The sequence below is a fragment of the Etheostoma spectabile genome, chromosome 9 (assembly GCF_008692095.1).
Source record: "Etheostoma spectabile isolate EspeVRDwgs_2016 chromosome 9, UIUC_Espe_1.0, whole genome shotgun sequence".
In the NCBI taxonomy this organism is placed as follows: domain Eukaryota; kingdom Metazoa; phylum Chordata; class Actinopteri; order Perciformes; family Percidae; genus Etheostoma; species Etheostoma spectabile.
The window spans coordinates 15678387-15691327 of NC_045741.1; the positions used below are offsets into that span (position 1 = coordinate 15678387).

The 12941-nt window shown below is 40.0% G+C and overlaps 1 protein-coding gene across 4 annotated transcripts in view; it reads left to right on the top strand.

The window, feature by feature from the left end:
* The first annotated feature begins 4680 nt into the window (after positions 1 to 4680).
* mast3b (microtubule associated serine/threonine kinase 3b) overlaps positions 4681 to 12941 on the top strand; it is a 35237-nt gene continuing 26976 nt past the window's right edge. The window contains exons 1-2 of one of the 4 annotated variants that reach the window (XM_032526646.1): positions 4681 to 5017; positions 7626 to 7715. In XM_032526646.1, the coding sequence (XP_032382537.1) occupies positions 4971 to 5017; positions 7626 to 7715 (137 nt within the window). In that variant the 5' untranslated portion in view covers positions 4681 to 4970. Of the gene's footprint in view, positions 5018 to 7625; positions 7716 to 11573; positions 12021 to 12941 lie in introns of those variants that run through there. The other 3 variants (XM_032526645.1, XM_032526647.1, XM_032526648.1) reach the window with 3 other exon arrangements.

A 12941-nucleotide genomic window follows, 5' to 3' on the forward strand; every position in this document is an offset into this window, starting at 1 on the left:
AGGTAATGATTCAGGTAATACAACTTAAACTAGAGTTTATTATGAATCCTTCCTTTTTAGGTATTGTAGCCCCTAGTGTGTGGCTATATGTAATGGCAGGCAGGATACATGGTTAGAGTGTGGGTGGTACTTTTCAATATACTTGAAATAACCTAAATGTTTTAACCTGAGTCAGGGAATTTAAAAGACATAAACAGTTTTAAACGGCGCAAACTGACGTCTATGACATTCCTCACACACGCACACACACACACCACACACACACACCCACACACACACACACACACACACACGCACCACACACACATACCCACGCACGCAAACACACAAACACAGAGTGAGGGTTTAAAGGCTGTTTTCTAACAGATATAGTGGTTGTCATAGTACTTGCCAGTTGTTTTCAACGGTAAGGTAAATCGGATTTGGTTATCGGATTGGATCAAATCTTGAAAATGGAAAGAGGAATCTGAAACATAGATTATATCACAAAATCCAATCCTAGTTTAAATCTGGATCAAACCTTCAGTTTTGCTTGTCGTAGGATTTGGATAACGTTGATCCAAAAAAACATGATTATCCTCATCCCAATAGGAAGGATTCAAGGTGGATTCCAGAAGAAAATTTATAGATTGGTCAATAATACACGTGTATCTTTAGTGTACATACTTTATTTATATTTTGCACTTGACTTGTGTAACCTTGTAACAGTAGAAAGTAGATAAGTCGACTAAGCTACCAATTAAGCTATGCAGTATAGTAAGTAAAAAATCATAAATAAACTGAATCTTGTTCCCATGAACCAATCCCCCAACAGAATTCCAATAACAAACAACAATAATATTTCATTTTTTCTGTCATTTAACACTGTGTATTAATCTCTAACCCTAACCCCCTAACCCTAACCTCCCTAACCCTAACCCTAACCCTAACCCCCCGTAACCCTTTAAACAGCTTTTTAGAACCGAACCAGGTCTTTTATAGAGATTTTAAGTGTTTTACTCACACCGGGGGTCCCCTTGTGACCGTGCCCCTCGCAGTGCCCATCCAGGGCACTGCGCTCGACCCTAACCTAACCCTGACCCTAACCCCCCTAACCCTAACCCTAACCCCCTAACCCTAACCTAACCTAAGTATAATTGTAATCATTTGTAATTAATTCCTGTTCATGCACCTGTACATTGTTGTTGGTTACAATACAGGACATCAGACTGTGGTCTGGTATGTCAGAATAGCTGTAATTTATTTGTTTGTTTGTGATCTTGTGTGTCTTTCTTGAGTTTTACACATTTGAGTGCCTTTAAATGTGTATTACATGTAAGTTATGGTTCTAATATTTGATAATGGTTCTGTAATATAATATGTTTTTATATAATGTTTTTGCCTTTTATGTTCACTTTATTGGGCAATGAAGACAGATTTTTGTTAACAAAGAAAGTGTTTCTGAACATTAATGTCCTACAAAACAGTGATAACTGAAACAGATATATAACCCACCATGCAGTGTGTATACAAATATTTATTTAATAACAACACAGACATCTGCACCACCACCACCACCACCAAAGTGAACATAAGAAATATAAAATATATACAACACGTACATATGACACTGTTGTTGAAACCCACGCAATCGACATACACACACTTGCAGACGGCATCTTGGAAGGTTGTTTAACCAAGTGGTGTCCCATTTCATAGGGTTATGTTTTCAGCCCTTACCGCTCGGTTTTGAGGGACAAGGGCTAGGGGTAAGATGGAGAAATGGGATTCAGCCTGGGTATCTGGGCCCTCATGTGAGGAGTGCCCTAAAAGATGCTAGAATAAATAACTGTGGATGCGGGGAGGGGCCCACAGAAAAAGCCTTTCTACGGGGCCCAGAATTTTGTGCTACATCCCTGCACACACATTACGCACACACACACACACACACACACACACACACACACACACACACACACACACACACACAAACGCACACACACACAAATACACAACAGAGGTTTTAGTAATTTGTAATATAGTCAATAAGACATGACTAAAGGCCTCTGGATAAGTGCCTCCAGTGCCTCAGCTGAAGTCTGGAGCCATTATATTATTTCATCTGGGGAAGCATCTTCAGTTCACTCTGTCAATCTTGCATTGCCAGACCTTCCTCCGCAGAGCTGCGAAGCAGGTTCTGGCTAGTCCACACAGCATTCTGGGATGGGAGACTCACGTGCTCTGGTTTATTGGCATTTCTTTAAACCAATCACAATAGTCATGGGCAGCACTAAGCTCTAGACAGCACAAAGACACTTCTGAAAAAGCCTCTGGCAGGAACTTGTCTTGGTGCAACATGTGTACCTTCAAAAGTTGTTTTAGTCGTGCAACAGAAAATCCAGATTGAACAGATAGTCTATCTTGGGATGGAAAGCTTTGCATGTTTTTTATGTGATGTACACTTTGGCTGCTATCATCCTTTGTTTAGCATCTTAGACTATTTGTATACTGTCAATCTACTCTTGTTATTACTAACCATCTCATGTGTTCAGGAGTTGTCAGTGAGGTCCACGCAGTCTCTTTTCCTCTCCTTCCGTGATGCAGCAACACTGCTGCCCCTCACGTTGCACTGGTTTTGGTGTACAGTGATGTGTGAGTGAGTCCTCTCTCTTGTTATTGAAGCCTTCAATATCTGTGGGTGAGAATTTGGATGTGTGTGAGCCCTACAGTAACCCATAAAGCATTACTCTGAGTTTCTGTGGCAACACATTTTTAAGAAGAACTCTACACACTTTTTTGAATTTATTTTTTTAGCTGTATGATGTTAATAGAGGCAATTTTTCCAACCATATTGTGTGGAAAAATGCCTTTTTTCTGCTCATGTTAAAATGTATTTAATAGGATGTAGTATACATCAGCTCATGCAAGAGCCCAAAGCTTTTATATTTGTCTGATGTATCAGAAAGAAACACGCAAGCTATAGCAGCCTACTAAATTATTTACTGTGTTATCAACCGTTTCATTTTTATGGTTGTTTCAAAACAAAACATGATGTAATGTTAAACATAACATAATGTTAATGTAATTATTATTATTAATAATAATAATAATAATAATAATAATAATAATAATAATAATAATAATACATTACTAATATTGTAATTGTTAACAGTCCAGTATAGCATGTTCACCCCACAATCGGACTTGCCATTTACCCAGGGACAATTGTTGAAAACAGCATTTAACTAAGCTTCATCTGAGCAGCAGAGATGGGAGGAAGCACACACAGAAGAGAAGAGTTTAAAGCCGTTATCGCCATGGTAACTGAGAAACCAACTGTGCTATTAAATTCTGATCTAAAAAAACAATTACCAAGACCCCCTCCACCAGGTGGTTTCAGACACACAGGCAAAGCCATCCCACAATTTTCAATTTATTTTTTCATTGTGATCTCTCAACCAGTGCTTAGGACAGATGCCACTTAATTTTAGTTGGACACAATTTGCCACTCTCTCAAGACATCAACTGAAGTCTTCCAACATGTGACTGGACTGGATAATTGGAATTTTCTTTTCATTGTCAAGGTGGAAATACCAGTTATACACTTACAGTAAACTCCCCAATTAGACCAAGCTGTTTCTACCAACAATAGGCCCTACAGTAAGAATATCATGGCATGTAATGTAAAGCTTACAGTGTTGCATTAGAGGCTGTTAAGGACTTAAAGATTCCTCAAGTCAACAAAAAGCATACTGGTGAATCCTACAAGTAAATATGCTGTATAGGCTTAGCATGTCAATCATGCTGGAGGAAGACTGACTCTGTTTGTGTGTGTGCGTGCGTGTGCTTGTGAGTGTGTGTGCGTGTGTGTGTGTGTTGGTGTACAACTCAAGTCCGATAGCAACCAGGCAAACCATCACCAGATCCCTAGCAACCAGGAAGACACTGTTGTCATTGCGTTGGAAATACAGGCATTCCGTAGAAACAATGCTGACACACACACACACACACACACACACACACACACACACACACACACACACACACACACACACGCACACGCACACACACAGCCTTCAGATTGGATGCTCACAAATTGACTTTCAAGTATGAAATTACTGGATATCAAACACAGTCAAACACACACACACACACCAATACACACACAGCAGAGAGAGTGAGAAACGCATCACGTGTAGCAGCTGTCAAGGTTTCTAGCGGAGGTATTCCCCAGCCTCATCACGACCAGCAGCCTGTCAGTGTTCACGGCTTTGCTTCATTTTGTTTCAGCGCACAGAGAAAGAAATAATGGATTTATGGATGATCTCATCAAACAATAAGATACAGAGTAAACGCTCTTTTTTTGGCGTCGTGTCATTGTGGTAACCTATTACACGGGTAAGCTGGAAAATAGAGGCAGCGTGACAGAACACATTATATGATGAGACGTTATGTTTTATGACTTTAACAGTGGTCCCCTCTTTTTTGTTACAGTAAATCCGGAATAACCAGGTTTGTGAGCCTGCATTTCAGCCCCAACGCTACCTTTCCCCCTCGTTCTCACCCAACCTGTCCTGTGTTGACATTCACCCACCGCCCAAATTGATTTAGCCACCCTTTCCAATAGACTCCCCCCTTTCTCCCTCTCTCCCTCCCTTCTTCTCTATCTTCCCACTAGTCACATGGAGGTTAGCGGTGACCCGTCGCTCCCTTTGGTTTTGTGGCAGTCGTACACTAGTGCGCCTTGGAGACAGACGAGAGGCGATACGCGCAAAACTGCCTTGGCGTGTCAATTGTTTTTTTGTTTTTTTTTAATGTAACTGCGTTTTACTATATATATTTACACGGAAAAATATCACTGGAATCCGCGAAAGTCGCTGGTAAACGACACTCTGTTTAACAGGTTATTTTTAGTCACCCACCGCAGCGATGAGTGGCTGGAAGCCGGCCGTGGGACCGTGAGTGAAGCCCCCGCTTGGTGATCAGCAAGAATGAAGTCGAGGCGAGATAAACTGAAGATCCCCTCTCTGACACTGGAGTAAGTTCTGCTTTTAATTTTTATCGTCTGGTGCTGGTGTCAAACCGCTATCTGTCATATGAAACTTGTTTAAATAAAAAAGTTGTAATAAGATTGAAATAATATTGTAGCCTACGCATGTGAGTCTTAATGGTGCCCAGTGTCAACATGCACACTTTTAAAGTGGCAGCAGTTAAACCAAAACAAAAACAACCGCCACTAAATCTGTGAGATCAAAATAGTAGTTGAATCTGATTGAAAATCCAAATAATTCCTCAAGCTTTCTCCCACTGTGATGACATTTGCCAGGACACCAGCTTTTAATTTCCTCTTGTATTTTGTAATTTTGATAGCAGGGCTGCATTTAAGAAGTTGTCTCATCCATTGCACGTTGCTTATGAAATATCAGTATTTTTTAGTAAAACTCATTGGAAGTTTTCCTGGCTTTGTGTTAATCTTTAAACTAATTTACCACCCTAGATGTAGCCTATAGAGAAATCCAGTTTTGTGTATGTATGGCTGGTTAAACGTGTAAAACCAAACCACTGAAACAACAGAAAACTTGTGAAGATGAGGAGTTCTTTTGTCTAACGTTTCAGGCAGTTCAAATATCAGTGGGATCATGTCTTTCAGTTTCTCCACACTGTTCAGTTTTACAGATCTTTTACTTTGATCTGACCGTTTGACTTTTTTTTCCCAGAAGTACAGGGCATGCTTTATGTGGAATTCTGTCACCATGATGTTTATGTTTTCCCAGCTCTATTGTCTCCATTTTTAACCTCACATAAAGTCCATGATTCCTGCATGAATCATATGCTCGCCCTCACAGCACTAAGACAAATGGCTCTCAATCTTGAGCACAACAGATATTTGTTTTCCATATAATTCATCCTGTGAATCCTGTCTCTATTAAAGGACATGGCTGCAGTCTTATATCTACCCACTCTTCCTCCAGAGGTAACGTAGCCTCTTTTTTTTGCGGGAAAAGAGGCTAGATGACTAGATGCTGATCCATAAGGCGTAGGAGCTCCCTGCTCACATCCCCATTCTCTGATCCACCAGTCTCCCTCCTCCGTCGATCATCGCAGCAGATCATGCACTGTTTTTGTTTCATTTTAAGTTTTAGGCTCGTCGCTGCTCCGGCGCAGATACAGAGGAGGTTTCACGATTGGCAAGCAGGGAGGGTTTTAGGGTTTTACTTGTGATTGTTGCTGGACGATTCAGACACACGTCTGCTTGAAACAGAGCTGACATAATGGTTTCAGGATGGGCTCTTTCAACTCCAGCATTGCAAAAATGTACAAGCATGGCATAAACGTGACATATGTATTCAGAAAATTGTGCTTTGCAAGTATTTAGGTACACATTAAACTTTTTGCAAGATGCATGCTTACAAAAGATGTTTTAAAGCAGCGCCCTTGTTTTGAGATTTATATTAATAGTTTAAATATTTTACTCTCTAAGTGAGTGAACAATATGACTAGAATATCTTAAAATATGCAGATACTTCTGAATACAATTCACTGATTGTTACTTTGGCAGTGAAGACAATCCTGCTGCCATCTTGCCACCGTTGTAGCTGCCACTGCACTTAATTTCCTAAACATTTGCACAAATCAGAAATTCAGTGTGAATGTCACCAATGAGTCAGTCTGAGATTTTCTACTCAGTTTACACACTTGAAGTGGCTACAAAATGGAAATGCAACACGAAAATGACGAGTGATTACTCACTTAAGCATCGTGGAGGGCTTCGGTTTAGGGGTCTGACAGAGAAAATATGTTAAGATAAAATACAACGTAATGAGGTGCATGCATTGTGTAATTATGAGCTGACACAACAGAATGAGGTGTCTTTGTGCAAGGAGTTGTTTTTTCAACCTTCCTCCCTGCATTACTATGACAACACGTTCATTAGTGCTTTGGTAGCCGGTGCTGTGTTTAGCACTGAGAAGCCTCTGCAGCACTGAGACAATAGCAGCACTGTGGAGCCCACAAGGCAGAGCTTACATCTGAGCAGGAAAATCAATAGAAAACAGCTTCTGCACAGGGTCAGCATCAGGTAGACATAGACCTTAGGATGGCTGAGCATGCATATTTTGTTGCAAAGCGATAGTACATTGAGATTTGAAATGATAGAGAATGTTTTACTTTAAAAATTACAGTCTAAGGATTTTCTTTTTAAATAACAGGAATTAACAGGAACCCACCGTTTATTGTTAATGGGGATCGGAAGGCAAGCCTCAGCATTATAACATACAGTGTGTTCCCAGATGTCACACACGCTCTTATACTTTCACTTGTTGCATTAGAAGTTTTTATTAAACATGTGTTTGCAACTTCCTTTTTGGTGTGTTCACACACAGCTGCGAACTTCCGGTGGTGTACAGTAAGAGCTCATGAGAGGTTAGAAGCCGACTAATCAGATGCACCCAGTGTTGCATCCAACCACCCTGTAGTAAAACAATGCTAACAGAGAGACAGCAGCATCACCCTGCACACAGAGTGTCTGTCTGTCACACTCGGCTGTCTGCCAACGAGAAGCAGGCATCAACTTGTAACCCTCGATGCCAGTGTGCTGAGGTACTGAGTCAGCGCACTAATCCTTGCGAACATGTCTTGCCTTACAGTTTGTCGCCCACATGCCAGAGCCCCACCCTCCTGAGCCCATGCAGCCCCTGCAGTCCCTGCAGCCCCTTACAAACCCTTCATCCCTGGAGGTAAGACAGCCAGGTCACACACAGACGGTTTCTACGGACTGAACATGTTAAGTGCACAAAAAGGCTCTCATCAATGAGTTGGTTCACCACAGAAAAAAAACAATTAACCGATCCACATAAAAAGTAGCCAAAGCCTGACAAAGCTATTTGGTCTAAAAACTATTAAAAACACAGAAATGAGCCACCTTTTTGCATTGGTTGACAAGTCACACAATTACGACAATTCAATCCCACATACACCCTCCTTTTGTCACAAATACTCACTAGAGCACAAAATGTGTATTAATCCACTGTTATAAATAGTCCTAACTTAACTAAAAAATCAATTTTCTCCTTTTTGACTCATGTTTGCTAAAAACTACAGTGCCCAGCAATTTTACGTCCACTAACTTCTACTAGGAAAATGCCACATTATTTTCAGTGTCACAAAAAATGGATTGACCATATAATACAACGTTGGTAACATAAATCATAGATGCTGCTTCAAAATAATATTTTTCATTATCTGGATATTTGATGAAAAAAAGAAAGTTAATTCTTGACCTTTAAATCAGCAGTCGGAAAACAATCTCACCACAATGTCCATTTAGCGCTTTAAATCATATCACTCGTTTGTCGTTTGAACATCTGTAATTTTAGGACAACTTAGCCAAAGTCCATCTGCTGACGAAGATCATAACTACATTTTTAAACCCTGACTGAACAACAACAGTCAAATTAACAGCTGACCTCAGTGTTTGATGTGTGGTTTTCTAATTACAGATCACACAGTATAACTTCATAACAAGTTTGAAATGTAAATGACATAAACATGGAAAGAAAGGAAATATGCAATCATTCTGAGTTGTTTTTTGTGTATTAAGGTGCTTTTGTTTCACCAGTGAAGATCCATCGTTTGTTAGTTGTCTCTAAGTCTATGTGGGTTGCTTGGCAACGATGCTGGGTGCTGTGGAGGAAGGCAACACTGCAAACAGAGGCGGCTGCATCCAGCGTGTCTCTGGATGTGTGAGCAGTGCTATGCTGTCACACCACACACTGTGCAGAGGATCCCATTTTCTCTGTAGAAAAATTAGCAAATGTTTAGTGGGAATTCAAAAATGAAATGCCATAAACAGGAATTCCTTAACACAACACAGTTTTCACATGCGACAGTTTCTGATGCGACAGTATGACAGAATGCACATTTGTTGGCATCATTCTTCCCAACATTTTGCATTGGAGACCACATCTGTGTTGTTCACCATCCAGAAACATGTTCATTCTCTTGCATCAGATTCTATATTTGTATGCAAGTAAATTGCTCCCTGGCATCCCCCTCTGATTCTGATACACTGAATTTGAGATGTGACTTGATGCCATGGATGCAGAGATGACACAAGGGCTGCCTGGTCCCTGGTGTAGGATTCAAGTGTATTGGGAAAGTGCAGCATATAATAAACTTTTGTCATTTTATTATTATGGCACCTTAATGAAGCAGAGTTCTAAAATAAGAATAAAAGGCATGAAATGCTTTAAAGCAACATGAAAATACTGTAAAAACAAATTGAGACAAATAACATAAACAAATGCTTTTTTAAAGATTTTGACACTTTAGCAGCAACACCAATATTGATCAGATGTAACTAATATGCCATAATCTGATGACCTCAGTGGCCTACTGTGGATACAGCTGTAGTAGATTACCATGACGTTACCTGACAATGCAGATGAGAATGCAAATTTTGAATTGAAATTCCAAATTTAATGGGGAACCGGTGTAAAGTGCCAAACTATACAAAGAGGGACTTACAATAATCAAAGCGTATAATCAAATTAACACGAGTAATCATTTCCATCTAGGTTTGAGATGCAATCAGCAGTATGTGAAATAGGAGTGAACCAAACACTTAAAATGCAACTAAAAAGTCAAGTGCTGGTAAAAAGAAATGTCCATATTTAGAAGTGGCCAAGGGTAAGGAGATCATTTGACAAAATGGACACTCATGAGAGTAATGCAGATAGCATCAATTAATAATGTTAATGTTATGATGTTTATATAAAGGAAAGCTAGTGAAATCCACAAATTTGCATCGTACTAATTGTAATCATTATACCAAGCACACATACAGTTCTCCTCACTTTGTGAATACAGCAGTTGTACTGCATATAAATAGTACTACTTTTGTGTAAGGCGGGTGTCTTCGATTTTTTTTAGGCCAAATACCCCTTAGCTGAAAAGCTGAAAGAGAGACAGAGCTGGGATCCTCCTACTACATAATATTGTTTAAAAATAAGCTGCATATTAAACTGGGTGGATATTAATTGTATACATCATGTTTTAATGTCAAAAATACATGTGGAAACCACAGTTTCATATTAATCTATATTTTCAGACATTTTAATTTTTAAAGAAAAAAAAAAATTAGCAAACAATAACTTTGTGGTCCCCCTGGAGTAACTCAGAGGACCCCCTAAGGGTCACAGGCCCCATGTTAAATATTTCTGGTTTGAGGTATTCCTGCCTTTTTAAGGTCTCTGGCTCAATTATTAAATTGAGAAATGTATTTGTTCTGATATAAAATGAAATTAAAATGTACTGTATACATACTGTGTACAGACTACATATGAACGCTACGCTATGCAGCGGAATGTACCACTGTTTAAAAGTTTGGCTAGATTCCTCCCTTTACCAGACTCCTCATGGTATAACCCAACAACATCTTACGGTGCTTTCAAGTTCTGTAGGAAATTGGCAGAAGGATATGAATGCACAAGTGACCAATGAGGTAAATTTGAAGAGAGTGATTCTGCGGCAATGGTTTTGACTATTATTAACTTTGAACAATTAGGCTACTCTGCATGTTTAACCACAAATAGGCCTGCACACATTCTGTCATACTGTAGAAATACCCTGTTCTAACGCCGTTTTGCTACCAGTTCAATGAAAAAGTGAAAAGCAGCTCAAAAAATTAACAAGTTCACATAGTTAAATTCACATGACCTATTACTTATTATTGTAGGATTACATCACAGTTTTTAGTTATTGACTCTAAAAAAAGTATTCTATAACAATTGTATAAATGTGTATTTTCTCTGTAGCCTATCGTCATAAAAGTGGATAACCGTAGCAATAATGATCATGACCCTGCAAAAAGAACAGGAACAGAGCAGTCTATGACCATCGCCACCACTCAGCTGTGTAATATTGTCAAACTATTGCAGCCTAACAATAGTCAAGGTGTTAACTAGGTTTATTTAAAGGCAGGCTATGTTCAGGTTTTAGTGGTTTTGTAGCACTTGAGCAACAAGTTGAGGTCCTCCAGCTCCATCCTGGCCGTTTCCACCCTCTGTAAAGCTTACGTTTGAGGGCGGTGATGCAGCCAGTCAGGATACTCTCGATAGTGCACCTGTAGAAGTTGCAGAGCATCCTTGAGTCAATGTTGAACCTCCTCAGCCTGTGGAGGAAAAATACCTGCTGTCTTTCATCAAATTTTTCTAAATGATATTTTCTAAGTGTAATTTGGGGTGGGCTAGGCTACTTTTAGTCAAAACCTAAAATTTTTGCTTTGTGGGCAAGGCAGCACTCTAATATGTAGGTTATTTTTTGGTAATCAACCAAAAGAACAAGTCACTTATCAAGCAGAAATGCCAAAAGGATCAGTGCTTTCAGATTTTCAAACGTTCTGATTTAAAGCAATGGAAATTGAATATTGGGCTTTTGACTGTTGGACAGGCAAAACGAGCGATTTGAAGTTGTCACCTTGGGCTTTGATGAATTGTGATATTGTGATGTGTGAAAAATTATCCTTGGGTGCAGCCCTAAAGTTTAGCAGATTTTTGCAGCAGTAAGAAGCCGGAGGTAACGAGCAGCACTTGAACGCAGCATCAAGCTACGGCTTGCTCACACACACGGACGCACAAGCAACCAGCAGCGTCTGTTTGGCCAAGCTAAAGTGTGCTGCTGCTGTGTGAACGGCATTACACACACGTCAAACAAACCGACATGGAGGAGATGTTTCGGGGACAGGACCGCGGTGAGAGAGCCGACCGGAGGATGTAACGGCAGCTCCAGGGCCGTTGGGACTGCACGAGGAACGCAGAATACAAAAGGAACCGCCGAGAAGAGGAGGCAATGGTGGGGAGGGCAGCAGCAGCGGGAGCGGGTTTCACTTAGCTAGATCCGAGCTGAAATCACCATTACCTTTGAAACTGGGCTATAAAAGCAAGAAAGTCCTCCAGCATGTCGGATCCAAGTCACTGGTCTGCGGTGCCAAACCAGAACAAGTCTCAATTTGTTCCGAAAGCTTTACTGAAGCGCTCTAAAAGGTAACGTTACTTATCCGGAGTTCACCCGTTTCTGTAGCTTGGCTTTTTTATGTTAAAATGCTGTCATGTAAAGGTCGCTGCTGGTCTTCACACGTCTAATGTAATGGTAATACTTTTATAGTGACGTTGTGTTAAAACATTCCCAACATAAGATCCCCCCTGTCTAGGGTTGACTAGCTAATCCTGTTTGCTCAGCATGGGTTTGTTAAACACAGCTTTGTCCAGAAAATAACTTGGCTGAAAGTATACAGTTGTTGGTTAGTATTTGCCTTAAAATAAATGTGCCTCCGAATACTAGACACAACATGTAGTTTTCTTTGTCAGACATTGGATGTAACGTTAGTTAACTTTAGAGCAGGTCTATAATTTCCTTATGAATGAAGGCAACAACCACCTAGCTAGGTAGTTGGTTGTTGCCTTTATTCTATGTATGGACTCACAGTACCATACTAACCTAAATAAAGAAGAAACCCCCTCTATTTGCAAACTCTGTTTATATTGGTGGCTATTGGTGTGATGATAGTTACTCACTGAAAGTGACAGTTAATTGTTTTGTCATCCTCACTGTTATGACTGGAGATAAAACCTGCAGCTGTTCACTGTCTGATAGGGGCCATGCCACTGGATGACCGACTGGAACTGATGTTCAGCCTGTTTGATATAATGATTATCTTTGTTACTGTTTTATCTGTCAAGTATCTTTTTGGTTAATTAAAGATTCAGAGAATCAGAGATGAGGGATAATTCCTGTGAAAATCACACAGAGCCCAAGGTAATGTGTTCAGATTGCTTGTTTGGTCAGATCAACAGTCTAATGTTAAAATATATTCAATTTGCTACAATATAAAACAAAGAAAAGCAGCAGAGCCTCACATTTCAGACGTTGAAAACTGCAAATACTTGGCAAGTATAGGGGTGCAA